Below are 20,660 nucleotides of genomic sequence, written 5' to 3' on the forward strand. Positions count from 1 at the left end.
TCGTTCGTAATTAATTACATGCGCGTGTACTGTCGCTGGGACGAAGTACGGAATACCTACCCATCACCAAACCCGTAGATAGATGCTTGCAGATCGGCGGGAAATAATCAAGCCGCGCTTCCTCGTGACGAGGCACTACTTAATGCGCGTCGATTGAGTGTCATTAACGAGCGCTGATGAGTACGGTTACTTCAGTGGGGCCATCGTTCATCGGAAGGAGCGAAGTCTCAATTACCTATATTACGCAGCTTCCGTTGCACGACATGATTTCTAACGAATGGTATATTAATCGGGTTATGAAATCTGTAATTATAAAAAATGTCGGAATGTGCGCGCGAGGAATGCAGACTACCGGAGCGCGCATGGAAAAGGATGCGGACAATTACTGGCAAACCTGGCGAGGATAATGAGTAGGTGGAATAGTATTTTTGATATTATCTGCACAGAACGTTGTTTCAAAAATAGCAGAATCTTTATTGGCCGTGGACTAAAATGTTACAATAGCTGTTACAGCTATTATTTCCTTCTATTATTTACCTCTAGTGGTTTAGCTGACGAATTTTACACACATTTTGATTGTTTTCTCTATTAACTAATATTAAGCAAATATTACAATTCGGTCTAATATAATTGTACAAACATGTTAATTTACTACTAAATGAGTAATAACAGATTGAAGGGATCAGAACTGGATTAGTGTGTGTAGATTTTGGAGATATGTACGATGACGCAAATGATGTATATATACTCAATCGGTTCGATTATTCGTCCATAAAGCGACTTCCATAATAAGTGAGTTCCGTTGGCTGATGCTATCCGTCCATCGATACATTGAATGCCACGTCAAACTATATTATGTGATTGCGCGATGTAGAGTATTTACTTTTTCTGACATTATTTGTACAAATAATTTTTCATCTCACTAAATATTTGCCACGATTTAAAATGTACGCAATATAGAAAATATATTAAATATTAATTGTAAAAGTGTGTTTTTTTTACGAGTGCTCTCATACGTTTATTATGTGTTTTATTATATTCTTTTTTGTCATATACTTTATCACAAAGTATCATGTCGCACGAGTATTTACTTTTTGAAATTAAACAGGGGGTACATTCAGACAAGAAGTTACGAGAAAGAAATATAATATGTAGAAATTGTATTAAAGTTTAATATTTATACCGACGGGTCAACAGTGCAAATATTTTGCAAAGAAAGTGACCAGCCCGGTGAGGGTTTGTCACACAATTAAATACGCTCGGAAGAGACGAAACATATTTTTGTCAATATTTATGCCGCACTACGCGCCACGAAAAATGAGTCCGCTCTTGAGGGAATACAGGAAAGAGCGGGACGCAATGAGAGTAGTAAAAAGACGGATAAAGTTACTGTACAGCTACTGAAATAAATGTCACGAGTTAGTTACTGCTCTGTGAAGTGTATCACATACATATATTCACGTACATACATACTCATATACACAATGTTGTTCAGCACGCGGGGGCAAACTTAACATATCGCATTAATTCATCTTTTTCTTTACTTTTACGCCTCTATCGCGTAATTTATATATCTGTGCTTTATACCAGCCTTTATATCTCGTGATTGCGACACTTTAATTGCATTTACATACATTTGCAATCAGCCGTATAAATCAAGTATACTCTAACACTACAACGCGATTAATAAATTACTTCAACAAAAAAAAAAGTTCTATTATTGTTCAAAGAATTTGCAGTATAATGAGCTCCCTTGAATAACTTTGAAAAAAATCCTTATGGATCAAATTTATGTAATTATAATGTGATTCGATTATTATTTATTATCAATGCAGATATTCGAATCGTTAATTATAAGAAGCGACAATAAAAGTGCATAAAATCTTTATAACGTAACCAGAGATTCGCGATGTCTTTCATATTGTTTCTCACTGCTTATTTTTATGCTCCTTTCCCGTCTGTAAACTTTCCGATGCATGTAATAATAAATGTTGGTTTAATGTTGATAAAGCAACGTTAAGCTCGAGCTCACATCCCCGGGTTTCTCGTTTTCTCTCTTCTTGTCCCATCCCTTTTTCTATCCTCGTACATCCCGCTCTTTCTCATTTTGCGACAGTAGTTACAAGACTGTAAGCGGGATCGATACGAGCGCGTAGTAGCGCGTTAACCGACTGCGTGGTCCTGTTAATGTCCTCCGGGCAATTAGCATAGTGCTCCTAATTAAAAACACTCCGTGGCTTAACTCAGTGGTCGGACGGTGCATGTGCACTTTTATCCCGGACGAGAATAACGCTCTTTGCAGGTACGAACACGGATTCGCGATTTTTTACTTCTCATGCAAAAATTGTATTCTCACATCTTTATGCACCGAATTATAAATATCAAATCTTTAAATAACATAAAGAAAAATAACATAAATAAATCAGACATATAAAAATAGAGATTACATTAGCATATTGTATTTTTTTTATCTCGAGAAGAAAGAGAAAAAAATTGTTAGTTATTTTTAATTTTAGAATAAGAAGATGTCACAGTTTTGTCTCTGATTCTTTCTTTCGCGCGATCCAATATACAAATATAATATAGAAAATGCATAAAATATCCACAAAACGAGTTATTATTATACATTGTGATTAACAATAGCAAAAGAGCGTGAAAAGAAACAAAAGTTTCGTGCAATAAAATGAATTTATTCAGGGATAAAGATAAAAATGAGTACATGAAAGCTGAGAAAAGTGACAGAGAGAAAAATCTCTCCGTAATTGCTAATCGCGGCGTTTCAATGCCGCGCGTGCGCAATTAAAGAACTTTCCAAGGGAACGTTATTAAATTCTGAGAGGACCGACGTTTGCGCGGAGATATTCTCAAGATGAATCCCGACGAGCGACTTGGCAGTGACAGAAAGTTTTGCGCTCTCCTACTCCTTAAGAGAAGGGGATTATTATATCGTAGATTACTCCTGTTTAATGAAGCAATTTCAACGTGTTTAATTAACTCCACTTAAATATTCAGATCTGCAACTCCGTTAAAAATCTTTCTTTTTCTTCGCTTGATTATTATCGCGTATTACAAGCTTTTATCATTTCATTACACACAGAATGTATTTCTTATCTATAAATGTGTCATTCTAAAAAAATATCGCGTATATATTAGAGATTTTTTTACGTCACTATCATTTTTTCCTGTCGGCCATTAAGAATATGTCATTGTTAGTTTTTACGATCATAAATTAAGCGTGTTTAGAGATAGCGCGCGAAAACATCATATCATATGCAATAAATATTTAAACACGAAATGATAAACAACATATGCGTTTCGCATGTTGATAGATTTCGTCCGATTAATATTCTAACAGTGATCATGATTTCTTTTCGATTCCAAGAATGATTCCAATATTGCTTTGATGATATGGGTTTTAGATTACATAATTCATGCGAGATCAATATGAGAGCATGCAAGAACCAATATTAACGATCTTCGAAATATGCTGGTAAATATTTGGCGACTATACCCGAGCCTGAGGTTAGCTCAAGGATATCGTACGCATGCATATCATATATATGCGCTTGTATGTGCAATATACGCGCGTGTGTTCATACCAGTTCGTTTGTGTATGTATGTACGTATCATACGATCGGCTTTTGGCGCCTCCACGTCAGAACGGCTAATGTCCACAGTCGATTTGAACGTAATACGCCAGGAGCGATTCACCAAGCTTCCAATGTAATTGATTTGCAACGGTTATGTCATTTTCGAGAAAATCAGAACAGTTTCAGCGAACGTTTGTCGTTGCTTGAAAGCGTTTGCACGGCTTCGTACAAATCGATCAACTATTTTTGTATACGTAATATTGCGAAATAAGTACAAAAATATTGATTTGCAATTCAATGCGCCAATAATACAATATTGGAAGGAAAATAGTATGAAATAGAATCGATTTGTCTCCTATACCTAAAATCCCACAAAATTTACATAAATATAAAAGAAAAAAAGATTATATTGTATTTAATTGCAAAGATACAAATATGTAAATAGTATTTTATTTAAAATCAAATAAATAAATAAATACTTAAAAATTAAAGATTAAAAATATAGAATTTTATATAGAAAAATTCAATTTTTAAAAATATATTAATTATTACATAAGCTTTTTAATAAATATTCAAATAATTTGTTAATCTAATAATATTTTTAATATATCAAGAGAAAAGATAATTAATATAAAGAGGAAAGACGTTACTCGATCCAAATTTAGTTTTGGTTAATGTTTACGTCATGCAACGTATTTAAATATACGGCATGTAAGAGCGGATGCAGATGTCAACACATATCTGTGATATCGCTTTGACCAGAAGAGGAAACCGCGTTTCCGCGTCTGTGTGGAAATCCATACGACACAAGAGAGACGAGTGATTTTGCTCGCGCAGATAAAAGAGTCAAAAGTAGCAGGCAAAGTCATTTGAAAGAAATAAAAACTACCCGAGATATCTGAGACAAAAAATAGAAACTCATACTATATAAACAAACCAACGATCAAACGAAAGAAATTCTGTTAATACGTGCACGAAATTGAATCCATTCGCTCGTTCTTTCTTCGGAACGTGATTTTGTCTTAAAAGGATTTTGCGCGATATGTTCGTGCCTGACTCAAGAGGTACCTATATGAATGAAACTACAGTTACATAAATACGAATTGTGGACGTGGCGTTGTGCATATTGCGCAATCAATTTCTAAGAAATGTGTCGAATCGTCGTATATATGTACAATCAAGTGATGTCGGTCAACGATAGAGAGAAAGGGAAGACAAGACGGTGAAAGAAATTGTCTACAGATAAACGATTGAGTAATCCGCGAAGCCATAAAAGCCACGGGATAAAACGCGTCGATTCTTTCTGACAGATGCGGGTCTTTCGCAAACTCATTAGTATTCTGGCGTGTCTAATTTATCGCACGAGCACTGCAGATACCGCTCCATCACACGAATGTCTTATCGTTACCAGCTACCAAAGCGATAAGAAACATTGCCTTTCGGCGTTTAAATTACGTAAAATACTAATGTGTTTGTAAATTTTCGAAATGTAATCTGATTAAACATGTTTCGATACCGAAAGGAGAACTCTCGAAAAATTATACGAGTAAATCACAAAATAATTTCCTTTAGTGGCTACATAGAACATGTCTTATCTAATATCACGGTTAAGTCGAGCAATTAGCAATTATCTCCAGGGTGATCGCCTAATAGACCAGAGTGTTATTGTTGGTAAACTGGCGAAGGATGTTGCCGTTACTTCGTCTTTCCCCGATTACCATAAATGGTAATAGCGCATTTATTGGTGCGTGAGTGCCTAGTTGCAATCTAGCTTTACTTGACGCATGCATTTGCGTACTAAAGAGATTTAAACTTTACATCTATATGAGTAATTTCTGTGAATATGAAAGTTTAATACATATAATGTCTAATATATCTTCTTTTAAGTAGAAAGTTTTTTGAAAAACTAATTAAAAACCGATATAAAATTAGATAAGAAATTTTATATGTATATTTATGTAGTATATATAATAATTTTTAGATGCAATAAATTGAATATGTCAGAATTGTAATTCTTGACAGATTTTAGTCCTTGTTACCGAGACTCAGTGATATTGCTCATTCACATATGCTCTGTTATTTCGTTAAAGAATCGCAATCAATCGGTAACCCATGTGTCATCGCAGTCGTAAATGCGAGAAGGATGCGAAGTGGCTAATTAGTATTTCGACATGAACGACAAGTGGATTCTCATCCGGACATCGTGTATCGTATACGATCAGCATGTCACGACGAACGCGAATCCGACCCGACGCCGGTTAACCCTACGCACATTCTAACGGACCTATTTGCAAATTGGTTTTCCGTCGACGTGGCCGAGTTGTGTCCTGGCGATAAACGCGGATACTCCGCTCGACGGATGAACGACGTGCGTTTGCTTGATTGGTACTGCGAGTATCGCTCTCGCGCGCGGAATGGAATTGATGAGGAAGACGACGACGTCTGTCCCGCGAATTTATTTTCCCGCGGGTGGCGTCGACGGCGGCATCGATGTCGCCATCATTCGACACGTAGTCGATGTAATGTCGACGCCGTTGAAACGCACCGAAGTCACGTCTCCGAATGGTTGCTTCGTCTTGATTGCATTTGTTCCGCCAACCGACTACCGATGTCATAGCCTGAAGACCGTAAAAGAATTCCACCTGAAAGAACGGTATAATAAGCAATAGAGCGTAGCGAGAGAGATGTGTCAAATCCAGTGAGACCAGATGGAAATGTATGTATAGCGTTTGACACCGACTACAGTCGTTTATATGTCAAGTTCAACATGAGACAATTTACAAAATTAGCATTTTCAAAGTGGATATAGAACGAGAATGATGGAGAGAACTCTTATGTACTTGAAAGTTGCTTAGTGTTGTTTTATTCTTATCGTTTTATTTTTACGAACTCTTCTAATGCATTCAAAGAGCTTACGACTGAAGTTGTTATAATCGTGCAGATTGTTGTATAACTTTATAAGCTTGTCTTTTGTGTTGTCTTTACGGTCTATCGCGCAAGATTACTCGATATCCATCGCTACATAGAACATAATTGTGTACGATATAGATTCACAGCCTTGTACAAAACCTTCGAAAAGGCAATCAAGTTTTTATCCCTGGATATGTTTCAATTTGAATCGTGATTAAAATATCATGGAATAATTTATTTTACATAACAATTACAATGGCGATCATTATATAAAACTATTATCATATAATTTAAAACTAAATTAAATGTCCTTTTTCAGAGTAGCATAACATGATGTGTTATAAAAATTTATTTTATATGATACCTATAGAAAACTCATCTGTTTCTACATTATTAATCAAAACTAATAGTTTATTGAATAATTTATTTATATGTGTGATTGATGTTAGATTACTTCAAGAATATATTACATGGTTTTAGCACGCCTCAGACATAAATGATGATAATGTTCAAATCTTGTTAATTACATACTGGAAGTTAATGGTATGTTCGTGTAAATAATGACACGTTCTGTTTTTGTCATAGAGAGAACATATTAATTATAATTGTAACATTCATAGCTCTAAAATGAGAACTATTTTGAAATATGCAATTATATGCATAAAGAGAGATTGAATCGTGGGAATCAAGTAACAATTAAGTTGTATCGTAACTGACATTTAATCTTTGATAAAGGTATTAACACTTGATTGATCTCTTCTCGAGAAACGAAGGAAGAGAGAGAGGGAATTGACTCGTCTTACTCATACCGGAAATATCAATGTCGATCATATGATATTGTGCGAGTTATGAATCATCGCTGCAATAGCTATTACAAGAGTATTCTTTATGAACAGAATAACTCGGGGCAATATAAAGATGTAAAGATTTCATTTCACTTGTCTCGAAATTAGTATTCACTCATCTATTCATTTCTAAAATATGAGAACATGTAAGGTATTTCATCATGAAAAATAACACGTTATCAATAAAACGATATTATTAAAAATTATGTATTTCGTACGTGTTATGTAATTGCTATGTATTGTAGTTCAAATAATTGAATAATATCCAACAATATTGAAATATTTGAAAGTATTAAATTTACAACTCTCATGATATATAAAATCAAATAAAATAATTAAAACGTTGAAATAAATATACAGCAATGTAATCATTTTCCAATGACAAAATCTATAATTATTTTTTTCTTTTTTGAAGTTAATAATTATTTTCTATTTTCTTTGCTAACTTAAAAAGAATAAACATTTGTTGTGTTTTATATTATAATTTTGCATATATCCGTTTTACATAATAACAGTTAAGTTTAAATAGCAAAAAATTCTTTTGTTATATAATTTATTCGATAATAATAAATATTATTTTATTTGGTTTTACAAAAGCGATAATAATATATGTATATATCGCATTAGCTATTTAAATTACGTAATTATATAGGTCATCGAATTAGTGCAATATTAGCGTTTAAAAGAAACGATTTAAGATAGCAATTCAATGAGTTAATCGTGATCGATGACATCACTCATCACTGTTATCTAAAAAAACAAGTAAACTCGTCATCGCGCGCCGTACATCGTAAGATCAAGATATACGCCGAGTTATTCTTAGACACTATACAGGTTTCTGTAGGTCATTCAGAAAATGCGTACCTATAAAGTATGAATCAGCTTTACTACTCGCACGTGTTTTGTTATATAACGGTGTTCTTACCATTCGAAGCTATATTATTTATTTTTCATCACACTTACGAAATTATCACTTTACATGCGCACGCAAGAAAACGATTTGACAGGCTTTCAAAGATTGTTACATCTTAATACATTTTTTGTACATTTCATATAATTATTTCCAAATTCTTTCATTTGAATTACAACGTCGGCAATGAAAACGAAAATTTTAATATAATTAAATAACTAAATAATAATTAACTTATATAATGTTGTAATATCTGTCAAAGAGAGACTTTATCTTGACTGTATTCCATGATCGTACATTCCTCAGCGACAGTATAATTAACGTCTGTCCCTGGATCCCACACGTGATAATTCGCATAATGCACGGCCCCGACTTCTTTTCGTCGACGATTACGTAAGCGTGAATCGTTTTCGACCCGACGCGACGAGAACGCACATGGTCGTAATTGCAAACAGCATTGCTCGCACGGCAAGAAAACATTTTCTCTTCGTATACCGGTGGTCTTAATGATAATGACCTGCGTATCGCGCCATGAGAGCGCTGTTATCATCACGGCGATTGTGTGCATGTACACAATCGTTCTGTAACAGCTTCAACCTCTTTTTCCAACCTTGCCTCTTGTATATCGCTCCTTCTATTAATAAGACACATATTGCGTCACAATTGTATAGTAACATTGCTAAATTAAAAGATACTTTTTACTGAAAATGTATTATGTTTTTTTTTATTCTCGAATTAAAACTGAAATTAGCGTTAGCTTAATTTAATCAAACTTTTCAAAAAAGAAACATATAATATATTATACATACATAAAATAACTTATCTTTAAATTATTTATTATAATTAGTGGACATATTATAGTTATACATATATTCTTTTTCAATGTATTTACTGCAAAATTTATCTATGAAAGTAAACTTTTTTTCGAAAACGCAGTATTCTGTCTGTTCGTTCTAACAAGGCTCGACTGTACATGGTAGTGCGACATAGCGTTGTTGGAAAAATGTGTGTCAGAGAGTTTGCACATATCTCATGGTATGCACAGGGCTACATGCAATACCACACATGCAGCTACATCTCGTGCGCATGTACCACAATACAAACAATCGTACGGTCAACATCGCAAACTTTCGTGTCTTATCGTGTGACGCGGTTGACATGTACAAGCTAAGATTAAGTTTGTAGCTAGAGTCTTACAGCTCTTATAGAGAATCACATCTATGATTGTTCTACTATTATTTCGTTGCACAATTCTCACTTGAATAGCCATTATACACTAATAATGTTTTGCGGACGATAGATTTGCAAATACAAGCGCGCATTAATAATACACACATTGATATTAATTAAGAGAATCCCATTAGATTGTCTGTCGAATTAATGAATACAATTCGACGATATACATGAATAATTGATGGACGAGTGTTTAAAAAACAAATACAACGATTGTTTAAATATCATTGAGCTTCACAGTTTCGATTCGAATATGTTACACGCCCTATGTCACAAGTGCATGAAATATTTCCGTCAGCGTTCTCGCATGCAATTTCGTTTTACTCTATACTTTGATTGCCATTTGTCGACGCTAGGTATGCGTGCCCGCGTACGCGTGTCAGCTATGCGTATTTCAATATTATACTACCATCTTACGAACCGGACACAATACGCAACCATAGATATGTATAAACGTATTTAACTGCTCCGTCACAATGTGATTCACTTAAATATTTTATGCAAGAGATACATCTTTATCATGGAAAAAATATTTCTTGCAAAACATTTGAAAAAGTATCTTTTAATTTTCTTTTCATCAAGAATTTTGTCTGTATGTAAATATAAGATCTTAAAATGTATATATGTGTGTGTGTGTGTGTGTGTAGCGCATAGCAATTACGAGTTATAATTCATCTCGATGTATAGCCTACGGCGAAATATTAACAGGCAAGTAAGAGTAACGCGCTTGAAATACATTAAATCGCACTCACACATAACGGGATGATATCATTTCTCGCTGTAAAAATTCAAAGCAGTTAACTCACGCTTATAAACGCAATTTAAGTCTATGTGTGAGCGTGAATATTATACCTGTCTATATATGATTTCCTATAATCGAAGTACGTGACCGTCAGCATAACCAGTCACTTGGATCTATTACGTACATATTCGCGCGCGATGCACAAAGCAATTTCTTTTCATGTCGTAGCGTTACGTGAACGAGAGAGAGAGAGAGAGAGAGAGAGAGAGAGAGAGAGAAAACTCAGGAAGAATAAAATTCCGATTAAAAATTGCTTCGAATTAAATCCGAATCCATGTGAATAGTCTTTACTATCGTCGTTCCGGCGTTTATCGTGCGAACAAAAAGGTCGAGAATACCGGCGTGGGTCGTCGTTAATAATCATACGTGGGATTGTGTGTGCCTAACAGCCGACGAGTCCTTACTTTTGGTTTCGCCAACGTTACTTTTTTTTCTACCCCGACCGGACGAACGGAGGCAGATAACGAGCTCGGCGAGAGAAACGCAGTACCATCTTTGAAGGTGAAGCCTGGAGAAGCCATGGTACATAAGACCGTTTTGCCTTGCTGCAGGCGAACCACAAATTATCGGCTACACGTGCGTGCGCCGCGACCTCGCGCGCACCACGAATTTTTGCGTCGTGCAAGCATCTCACGCGATATTACGCCGCGGTGCATCCCTATACGTCAATAACGACATTAGCATTCACGCCGAAATAATAATTTACCCAGCGAAATTGCCGGTGTATAGATGTCGATAATAATGATGTATATTGTTCCCGATGTATGTAACGTCCTTACTGTGTGCACCCCGAATACGCTTGGGAACAACACGCGGCCGATCTGACAAAACGCAAAGGGTCAAAGGACTCCGGGACAAAGGATCGTGAAGTAGCGCAAGACTATTGCAGAAAATTGTGCGTTCTTTCTTAGCGAAACGAACTCGATGCATATACACGTACGTATACGCACAATACGAGGAAACGCGAAGCGAATTATGAAATGTGTCGCCGGCTTTGTGTCGCGAGAAAAATATTATAATTCTTTTCCCTGTCATCTCTCTCCCTCCTCGACCCTATTGCGGTTGCAACCGCGTGACTGTGCGTATGTACCATCTAAGATTACTCACCGGATGCTACGTGTGCCGCTTGACACCGCCGATTGCGCAATTGCATCGTTCAGCGCATACATGTGCATTGTACGTGCAATGAAGTATACACTCGCTCGAATATTCATTGTCGTCGTCGTCGTCGTCGTCGTCGTCAGCCATCATCATCGTTGTCGTCGTCGTTGTTGTTGTCGCGAGTTCTCGCGAACGATCGTGACTCAATCGCGAAGGTATGTATGGCTAATTGGTCGTTTGCATGAGAAAAAGCGGTTTCCGGTGGTGCCACACGGCCGTGCGAATCGAATCCAGTACTCAGTGAATGGAGACCGGCAAGGCCTTCCCCGATAGTATTAATATGCAATCATTTGTCAGACATCTTGAGAAATTAAGAGAGATAACGCGGCATGGGTGCTCGCTGCAAGAGACACAGTGCGTAATTGCAGTGCTTTTCGTGCGCAATTTATGAACGCTTTGATGACACTCTACAAATCGAAACGATACTGCGTAGAAATCTCTCTCTTCTACGGCTTTAGAAGTTATTTTTGCTCTAAAGCTTCTCTATCGCACAAATTAGATTAAAAGTTATGATATACGATAATTAAATATAATATTTAATTGTAAAACTGCAACAACTTATATAAAATTAATATTACGTTGAAACTTGGAAATAGAAAGAAGAAAATGTCATATCCTTAAATGTTAGACATTTGCTCTTTTATCTACGATAACGGAACGGATATTGGATGTTTGAAGGATGTTCGATGACTGATGTTGACTTCTAAAATATTGGTTTGACTTATTAAAATAAAAAGTACAATATGTGTTATAATTTTTAAAGAATTATAAACACTAGGTTTTAAATATAATTGGCTAAAAAAGTTAAAAGCACTATATTATAAAAATTTGTTCGTATTCTTAAAAAGAGATATTATAAATATAATAATAAAAATTACCTAAAAAAAGAAACTAATAATAATAATATTTTAGTACAAGTCATGTAATCAAAATTATCGTATTTTTGTTAGCAAAATTGATTACAATGTAATATACTGTCGAAAAATTCTAAGCCAACATAATAAAAGAGCAATAGAGCAGTAGCTTTAACAAAAAAAAAGTGTTACGTTCAGGAAAATTAAATTAGATGAAAATAATCTTGGCAATTTTAACAATCCTTCTTGATTTTACGCGTACACATTGAACATGTAATCAAGATAGCGCTAAATAGCGCGCGTATCATTGAAAATGTTTCCACGAGCGCTCATGCATGGATGACCTCGTGCGAGATTCCGTGTTCCAAGATAGATGACGTGAGATGGAAACAGAGAAACGTAGGAAGCGAATAAAAGTGAATCCCAATATATAAAGTTTCGATATACACGATGGAGGCTCTGGTAAAGGTCACGGACGTGAATTTCGAAACACGCTAATCACTTCCGCGATTATTCCATTATAGTTGAAAACGTAGGCGAAAGCATATATGCTTGAGTATATCGGAAATTGCGACAGGCATCGATTAACGTGCATGTCTTGCTTATTTCTTACATTCTTTCGTCGGGCTTATTAAGGATTATTACCTTTAATTAATGTCCAGCTACTTTTACAGATAATTTTAGTGTACAACTTTTTAATTATACATATTTGCAAATGCATATCTTTTATTATTGATTATGCAAATTAAAAAATGATAACATACGTATAAATGTAGATTTTAAAAATAAGTATAAAAATAATTCTCGGCAGAGAAATATCTTTACTTCTATTATTATTTTACTTGTATTATCGCTGTTCTAAATCAGGATTTTGATAATTGGAACTTGTAACATTTCGAGAGTATATTGTATAAGTTTGTATATTGTAAATAACTTTAACATGCCAATTATTATAGCTTTATTCTTCTGAGTAAACCATTTCCATATGTGTGTGTCACTAAAGCATGAGCTCATCAAAATTATACCGGTTTCAACACCTGATCTAAGATTGCTTACTACAAGGTTTCCAACTGACTAACCGTATACATGTTTTATCTCGCCATTCAGTCGAAACTGCTTTCACGAATCACTCAGGCTCCATATATAAAAAAGTTTTCTCGTCCCCGTCAGGTTTATCGTACCCGTTTCATATTCACAACGTTATTATGTGACTAACATGCACTACCGCGACTTTCACGCATGAAATAATCACGAAGTCAAGCGACGCCTTGGTTGCGCAAACAGATACAATCTAGCACGTGATGTTTCGAATACACCGGGGCCAGGAATACGTAGGGAGAGCGAAGGAGACAGAAGGAGGTCGAGTGACCCGTGCGCGCAAGAAGAACGATGAATTCGGTGCAACCGGAATCGCGAGGATGTAAGTACGAGTTATTCGTTGCAGAGCATCGTGCAAAGGTTGCAGACGATTGCAAAACAGGAAAACACGTTACGCGTATGACGCTAATGTGATTTGCGGAACGCGATAGACGGAGGAGAAGTGAAAGGGGGCCAGAGAGAGAGAGAGAGACGTACCGAGGGAATCAGGTAGCATGACAGAGAAACGAGACGGCGAATTCGCGCTATTGTGTCGTCCTGTTTACGACTGACAATGAGAGAAACGTCGCGACGAAAAAAAGACGCGCGTGTAGGTGGCTTCTTAACGCAACGTTCGAATTTTCCAGCCGACTACTTTGTCAAAGACCCTGCATTGTCATCAGGAGACACAAAAATGACAAACAAGAGAGATAGATGGCAGATTGTGTGGCCGCAATTTCTGCATGCATAATCAAAAAATATTACTAAAAATCATCACTCTTTATATTTATTCACTATAAAGAAACAATATAAATATATATAAAGTTGTTAAAATTTAATAAATATTGAATTACATTTATAACCGCATTCTGTTAATTTTTTCAATCAGAAATATTAATACTGTTTGATTTCGTAATAAGTCGAGCAAACAAGCAGAAAGATATTTAAATATACAATACAATTAATACAAATAATAAAAATGCGAAACATCTTAAAGAATAAAAGATATCTGAAAAATATGATTTTGATGAAAGATTTATTCATAGCCGTTATTCAACGTTTCAAGTGCGCTAACTCTTTCTATTCGGTATTACCTTTCAAATGTCGATATCTAGCCAATATTGTAAATAAATCATCGTATCGATATGAATAGTAATTTATTGATACTTTATCTTCAGTATCTTGGGTGGTATCAAAATAGGTATCTCTAATATAAGGCTTCCTTACGTAGATGCGGACCGCCGGTGCAGTGTAAACCGTGTGCGCACGTGCGAGCGCTATGTTTTCGTTGTATATGTGTGTGTATGTGTGTTCAGTTCGCGTATGCACGAGAGTCGACGTTAACCGACGACCGTTTCGATATACACGGCACGTACCGGCGATGTATCGCCTGATCGTGTTCCCAGCACGACGAGGAAACTTTTCACAACCCCCAAGCTCGGTGTACAGCCGTCCTCTACCGAAAACGCTAGACGAAACGTTAGCGTGTAAGTACGTAACGGAATCTCGTGTTTTTCATCAGGATGCCCTGAGATTCCCCGGGTCTCTTCCCCGCAGATATCTCATGGGGATTAGGAAAGTTTCGCCCGTTGCGGTTACTGTCGAAAAGACCTCGAGGAGAAGTACGAAAAAGCATGAATAAAAAGACACATCAAAATTAACTTCTGGGTTTTTGTTTGAAATAGCATTTATTTGGACATTTCCAGCTTTTATTTTATTTGCATCCTTATTGCCTCTTGTATTTATATTTATAATGTAACTATGTTGTAATAATTTTTTTCTTCTTTTCTCAATGATATATATATATTTTTTGACTATATTTTAGAATTGTAATAATAAAAAATTCATAGAAATACGCAATTTACATTCTAAAAAAGCTAAGGGAATAGCATTTTTATTATTTATTGCAAAATATATTATATCATGATTCTTTATTAAATATATGATTAAATTTTAATTTCTGGAAGATTCAATTTCCTAATCTATTTTTAAAGATCTCTTTAAAATTAAAAAGTCAGCGTTTCTCTCTTACAAATTAAAACCTTCTCTCTCGGAATTGACTTTATAAAAAATCGCAAGAGTGGCCGACAATTCAGAGTGCACTCAACGTGCTGTGTATGAAGCACCTATCCGCACCAATGCTTAATTAACGCCGTTAACATGGACATCGCACACATGTCGAGATGATTTTTAAATCTATATCGCTGTCGTATCCAACTAGCAACGATTTTCATGCAAAATTTAAACACGATTTATACGAATGTAAACAGTTGAGATTAGATTTGACTTGCAAGTGCACACCGCGTTTCGCTCTTTGCACAAACTCGTGCAGTTTTAATTATATCTGTGTATTTTTTTTTTCTCTCTGTTTACATCGCCAAAAAAATATCACATCGATAAGATTCGGTGTGCGTGTACAATGTTTTGTCGGACGGGTCAGCGCGTAGATAGTACGAGATAGCCGAAACGCGTCCATTAATAAAAAAACCGTTGGAAATACACTTCTCTTCTCCTTACGGAGGCGATAACGATCGCTCGTATATTCCGGTCGCGATGAAAAATGGACGAGAGTGCAGACTGCTGCGTCTCGAAGCGGTCTCGGGAGGATTTGCGGGGGTGGAATCCAGCACTCTTCGCGCGACGATATACGAGACGGGAGTGCGAAATCTGCCGGAACCGGAAAGCGTGTCATCGTCTGCATATCAACGAACGGCGCACCACGAGGCGCGGGAAATGCGCGAGGGATGCGCTTTAATAGTGGCGCATTTCCAAGCAGCCGTGTCGAGGCTCGTGTATTTATATATACATATATATATATGTATATATATATATATATATATATATATATATATATATGCGTACACACACATACACACACACAAACGTACCTGGAGGCTCCTTCCTGCGATGCAGGAAGACGAAGAAACCTGGTCGACAATCGCTCCGCTTCACGCTTGACTGGAGAGAGAGAGCGCGTCTTTTTTCACTTAACATGCAAGGTGTTCTTTGACGCGCGAAAGGTTGTCGATTCTTTCCGATGTTCCCGTTGCAACATGGCGACTTGGCAATTCGAGCGTCTATTCGAAAGAACGTTGTCGATCCTTTATCGTCCATCGTGTCCCGATATTACAGGTGATGCTCTTCTCGCGCGCCGCGACATATTCCCGTTTCTATTATTTTGTGAGCCACGATCGCGTGACTCAAAGACGCGTGAACCCTTGACGGGCGATATCACATGGTCCAAAGTAGCGTATTACGTATCGATGACGGCACGACGTCGCTAATATCGCGACGATATGTACTGACACGTGAGGTGGTGGTTCTCCAATAAGTGATAGAGGAACGGGAGTACGCTCGCGTGTGTTATCGCTGTGTCTTTACGGGCCACTTCAAAGTGATTGAACCACGACGAAGGCCACGTACGTCACGAGCTATTCTATCGCGCCCGAACATTGGGTACATGTATGTATATGTAAAATATATATATATATATATATATATATAGTATATATCTGCCGTATATACGGGCAAAGTGTGGCGAATGGGTCTCCTTCGTGCATGAATGACGGCATGTTGATTTTTATTGGGGTTCTCTCTCGCTAGGGCATTTGCTCCGCGGCCCTGTTCGCGCAGAGAGTGCACTCTGTCCATTGTTAAGTAGATTTATACGATGTACCGATGACTATCGGAAACCGCATCTGCGAAGCCCTACACTTATTGCCTCTCCATCTTCCTCTCTATCCCTCGTTTCTTTCTCACCCCGCTCCTTTCACGTCTCGCTCTCGTCCTTACGATTCGAGTTACGCTCTTGCATAAGCGTTTCTCGAGTAGTTCTTCTCCTTCTTTTGCTATTTTATAGCTCACATTGAACGTGAACACTTTTAGCAAATCGTTCGATTCGATTCGACACCTTTGTCCCGAGTTATTCCGTCGTCACGAAAATTTCACAAGATCGTATAGAAGAAATCGTGTGAAAAATGGAGAAACGTATGTTTTGATCGCCATAGTTACGCAAAGCGCAATTTTAAAAGATCCATTAAAAACAATTACATTCGCTCTTCTTTACATTTACTTAGATAAACTAATTCTCTCTTAATAATTAAAATATTTTTAAAAAATATGATGCAGATAAATAAATTACTACAGGTAAAGAGATCTTAAAAATTAATTTATCAACTTTGCGAGAATTCTTCAAATCACCATTAGTACAAGATAGATGGAAGATTTATGACCGCAGAGAGAGAGAGAGCATAGAGCCACGAATGTATTATGACGCAGTAATTTCGGCCACTCACGATTTCTCTTGCGTATATTCGATTGTAACAGAACTCTACGCAGCTCTTCCCCTACCTCTGTCTTTCGCTTATTCGTTGTGATGCTACATTCATCGCTTGCCGATATTTCGAAAGTAAACTTTTACGAAACTTCAACCGTAGAATCTAATGAGACCTTTCGAGCTGGCGTGAGAACTTTTCTCCTCGTTTCGTCGTAATAAAGACTGATCAATCAGTAAATTTTATTTTTCAGTTCACTGTAGTGTTTTAAACTTTTTTTTTAATGATCGAAAACCATGAAACTATGATGCTATGAGTCTTTCTCTAAGAATGTATTATTTTAAAAAGTCAAGTAATTTTGGGAAAAATTGTTGCAATATGTGTTTCGCTACAACGTAATATATATACATATCAACATAAAATATTATTTGATGTCACCGTTAATGCATCTGAAAATTGCCAGACAAGGTATAACCCTTACTAATTCTGTCATCGTTTATAACGATGCGAGGAAACACAAAAACATGAGCGGGCGCCGTCAAGAAATGAGGCGTTTAATTCGTTCTCGCGCTGGCACGTGCCATGTACGAGCCATTAGCTTCAATCGCGCGGGCCTACAATTTTCTGAAGGATTCCACGTTCCCATAAAGAAAATGATCTTTTAATCCAAATTAATGCTTTCAGAGAAATTACGTGAAAACTCATAATGCACTTGCCCTTTTTTGTGCGTTCGCAAATAGTTTTTCGTTGTCTCTTTTGATTTCATATCTGCCGATCAATAAGTTTCTCGTTTCTTGCTTTTATATTTTCATCAAAAAATAAATTCAAATAAATCATTTTCATATCTCTCTCGTATTGTACGCTACAATGTTTCTTTTTGTCAATTTTAAAAATTTAATATTTTAAAATAATTAAAAATTATTTTGTACGAAAAAGTTAATTATTTTTGTTTGCGAAAATATTTAATATATATATTAAACATATTTAACAGAATTCGTGAAAAGTTTAATGCATGTATAATGTAGATGCTACTGGAATATTACGTACATGAGGCATATATGAAATAATACGTGTGCAGACATGGATTCTAAATTCTGAACAAGCCACAGAATCGATTTCAATAAAATTTAAACAACATATCACGTAACTGACATGGCCAGATCGTACGCGAGTTTGCAACTCACAAATAACATATTGTAACTCACAAATAGCATACAGCAAGAGCTAAACATAAACAATGTTTCATGAATACAATAAAGTTATATTAAATTTTTTGCAATCTGATATTATCACGTGGGAATTATTTCGTATTTTAACTATAATATAGAATAACATAAAATTTTTTATAATATATGAAAATTTGAGCGCTATACAATCGTCAATAAAACTGTATTAAAGTATGTGTATAACTGTATTAATAAATTATATATTAATCAATTTAATATATTTCTTTCTCTTAAATTAAATTAAATTAATTCTACATAAATTGCAAATGTTTATATTTTATATTAAAATGAGATTATTATTTTATTTTGTAAAAAATAAAAGTATGTTTAAAGTATACTTTTTTTTACAAACGTATAAATACAGTAATGTGTAGATTTCATTAAAATCAATATTATCAATCACTAGAAAATTGCATGTACTATAAATTAAAAAATGCAATATGATCTAACAAAGCATAAAACAAGAATAGTGTGTATCCTCTAATCGCGTTACGTTTTATCGTATCATTTTCAATTTTCGCACGTGCGGTACTAATAACTGCACGCTTCAATTTTGTATTGACAATGGTTCGATAACAGTGAGAGCGAGTTTCATTGAACGCCGGCGAATGACGAGATTTATCGTTCTCAGGGACGGTGCGTGTGCTCGTGGTAGGAATGCGAGTACGCACGATGCCATTTCCTTCGATCAAGGGACCATGCTTTCATCCAGCTCGTTCCGGAGATCGTTCGTTTGGTCTCGTCTCTAATGCCGGAGCAATGACCTTGCCGTATTTCGCCGTGCAAACTGCAATTCATTCGACTCTCCCGTCCGATACGCGATGTGTAACGACTGCAGAGATGCACCGTAGAGGTCTCTTGTGCAATCTACAGTCGTTGCAACGACCATTCGAGAGTGGGCTCGACGCGGATCGGACTTAATCGCTTTAAAGATCGAGACCGTGCTTAAAGAGGATATGTCAGATTTGCCACGGTTATCTGTGAGAATAGTTGATTTGATCTTTTTGTATCGCGCAAATTTTGAGTCGTGCAGTGACATGAATTATGAATAATGTAGAAATATGATAAATATAGATCACAGATAAAATATAAAACATGAAAACTAAGTTTACTTTATTACATAATATATACATAATATCGTACGTGTACATTATTTTGCTCTACAAAAAGAAAAATTTGTATTTAATTCTAAATATATAAAAATAAATAGCAATAAAATACATTTCTAATTCAATATGTCTCTGTCTCACATAAAAAAAATAGTAGATACATATAATTGATCGACAAAACTTCTTTTTTTATCAGTTGAAACTATGTAGTTAAATTGTTACAGGTCAAACTATGTAGTTAAATTGTTACAATTTATTGCTAACGCGCATTGTATCATTGTAAATAGTAAAGGCACTCAAGAATTATTCAATGTAGAGCAAAATTAAATTACGCCTTTTTCCGAGCGTTTGTAAAGTTTTACCGAGTGATCGACAATGCCGTTGCAAAGAACAGCCAATGCGCGATAAACTCGCTCCACAGAGCGCAAATCTAATTACTTTCGAAGCATTCGATTCGTCGAGGCTAAAGAACGCAGCCAATCTATTTCTGGTAATTGTAGTTATATATACGTATACGCGAGCGCGCGCGGCAATACCGTTGCTTGTAGAAATCGCAGTTTGATGAATGCGAATTCCATGCGATCGCGAGCAATTTCCGCATCGTAGCAAAACAGAGATTGTGATTCTGGCGTGAGTCATCTCGAGCATGCTACACTATCGTAACGGCGA

At 36.0% G+C, this 20,660-nt stretch overlaps 1 protein-coding gene across 1 annotated transcript in view; it reads right to left on the reverse strand.

Annotated features, from left to right (window-relative positions):
* LOC140676070 (heat shock cognate 71 kDa protein-like) overlaps positions 1-16,513 on the reverse strand; it is a 30,493-nt gene extending 13,980 nt beyond the window's left edge. Inside the window, exon 1 of the mRNA XM_072910736.1 lies at positions 16,271-16,513. Within this exon, the coding sequence (XP_072766837.1) occupies positions 16,271-16,496 (226 nt within the window). The 5' untranslated portion in view covers positions 16,497-16,513. The remainder of the gene's footprint in view (positions 1-16,270) is intronic.
* Positions 16,514-20,660: the final 4,147 nt, after the last annotated feature.

The sequence above is a fragment of the Anoplolepis gracilipes genome, chromosome 2 (assembly GCF_047496725.1).
Source record: "Anoplolepis gracilipes chromosome 2, ASM4749672v1, whole genome shotgun sequence".
In the NCBI taxonomy this organism is placed as follows: Eukaryota; Metazoa; Arthropoda; class Insecta; order Hymenoptera; family Formicidae; genus Anoplolepis; species Anoplolepis gracilipes.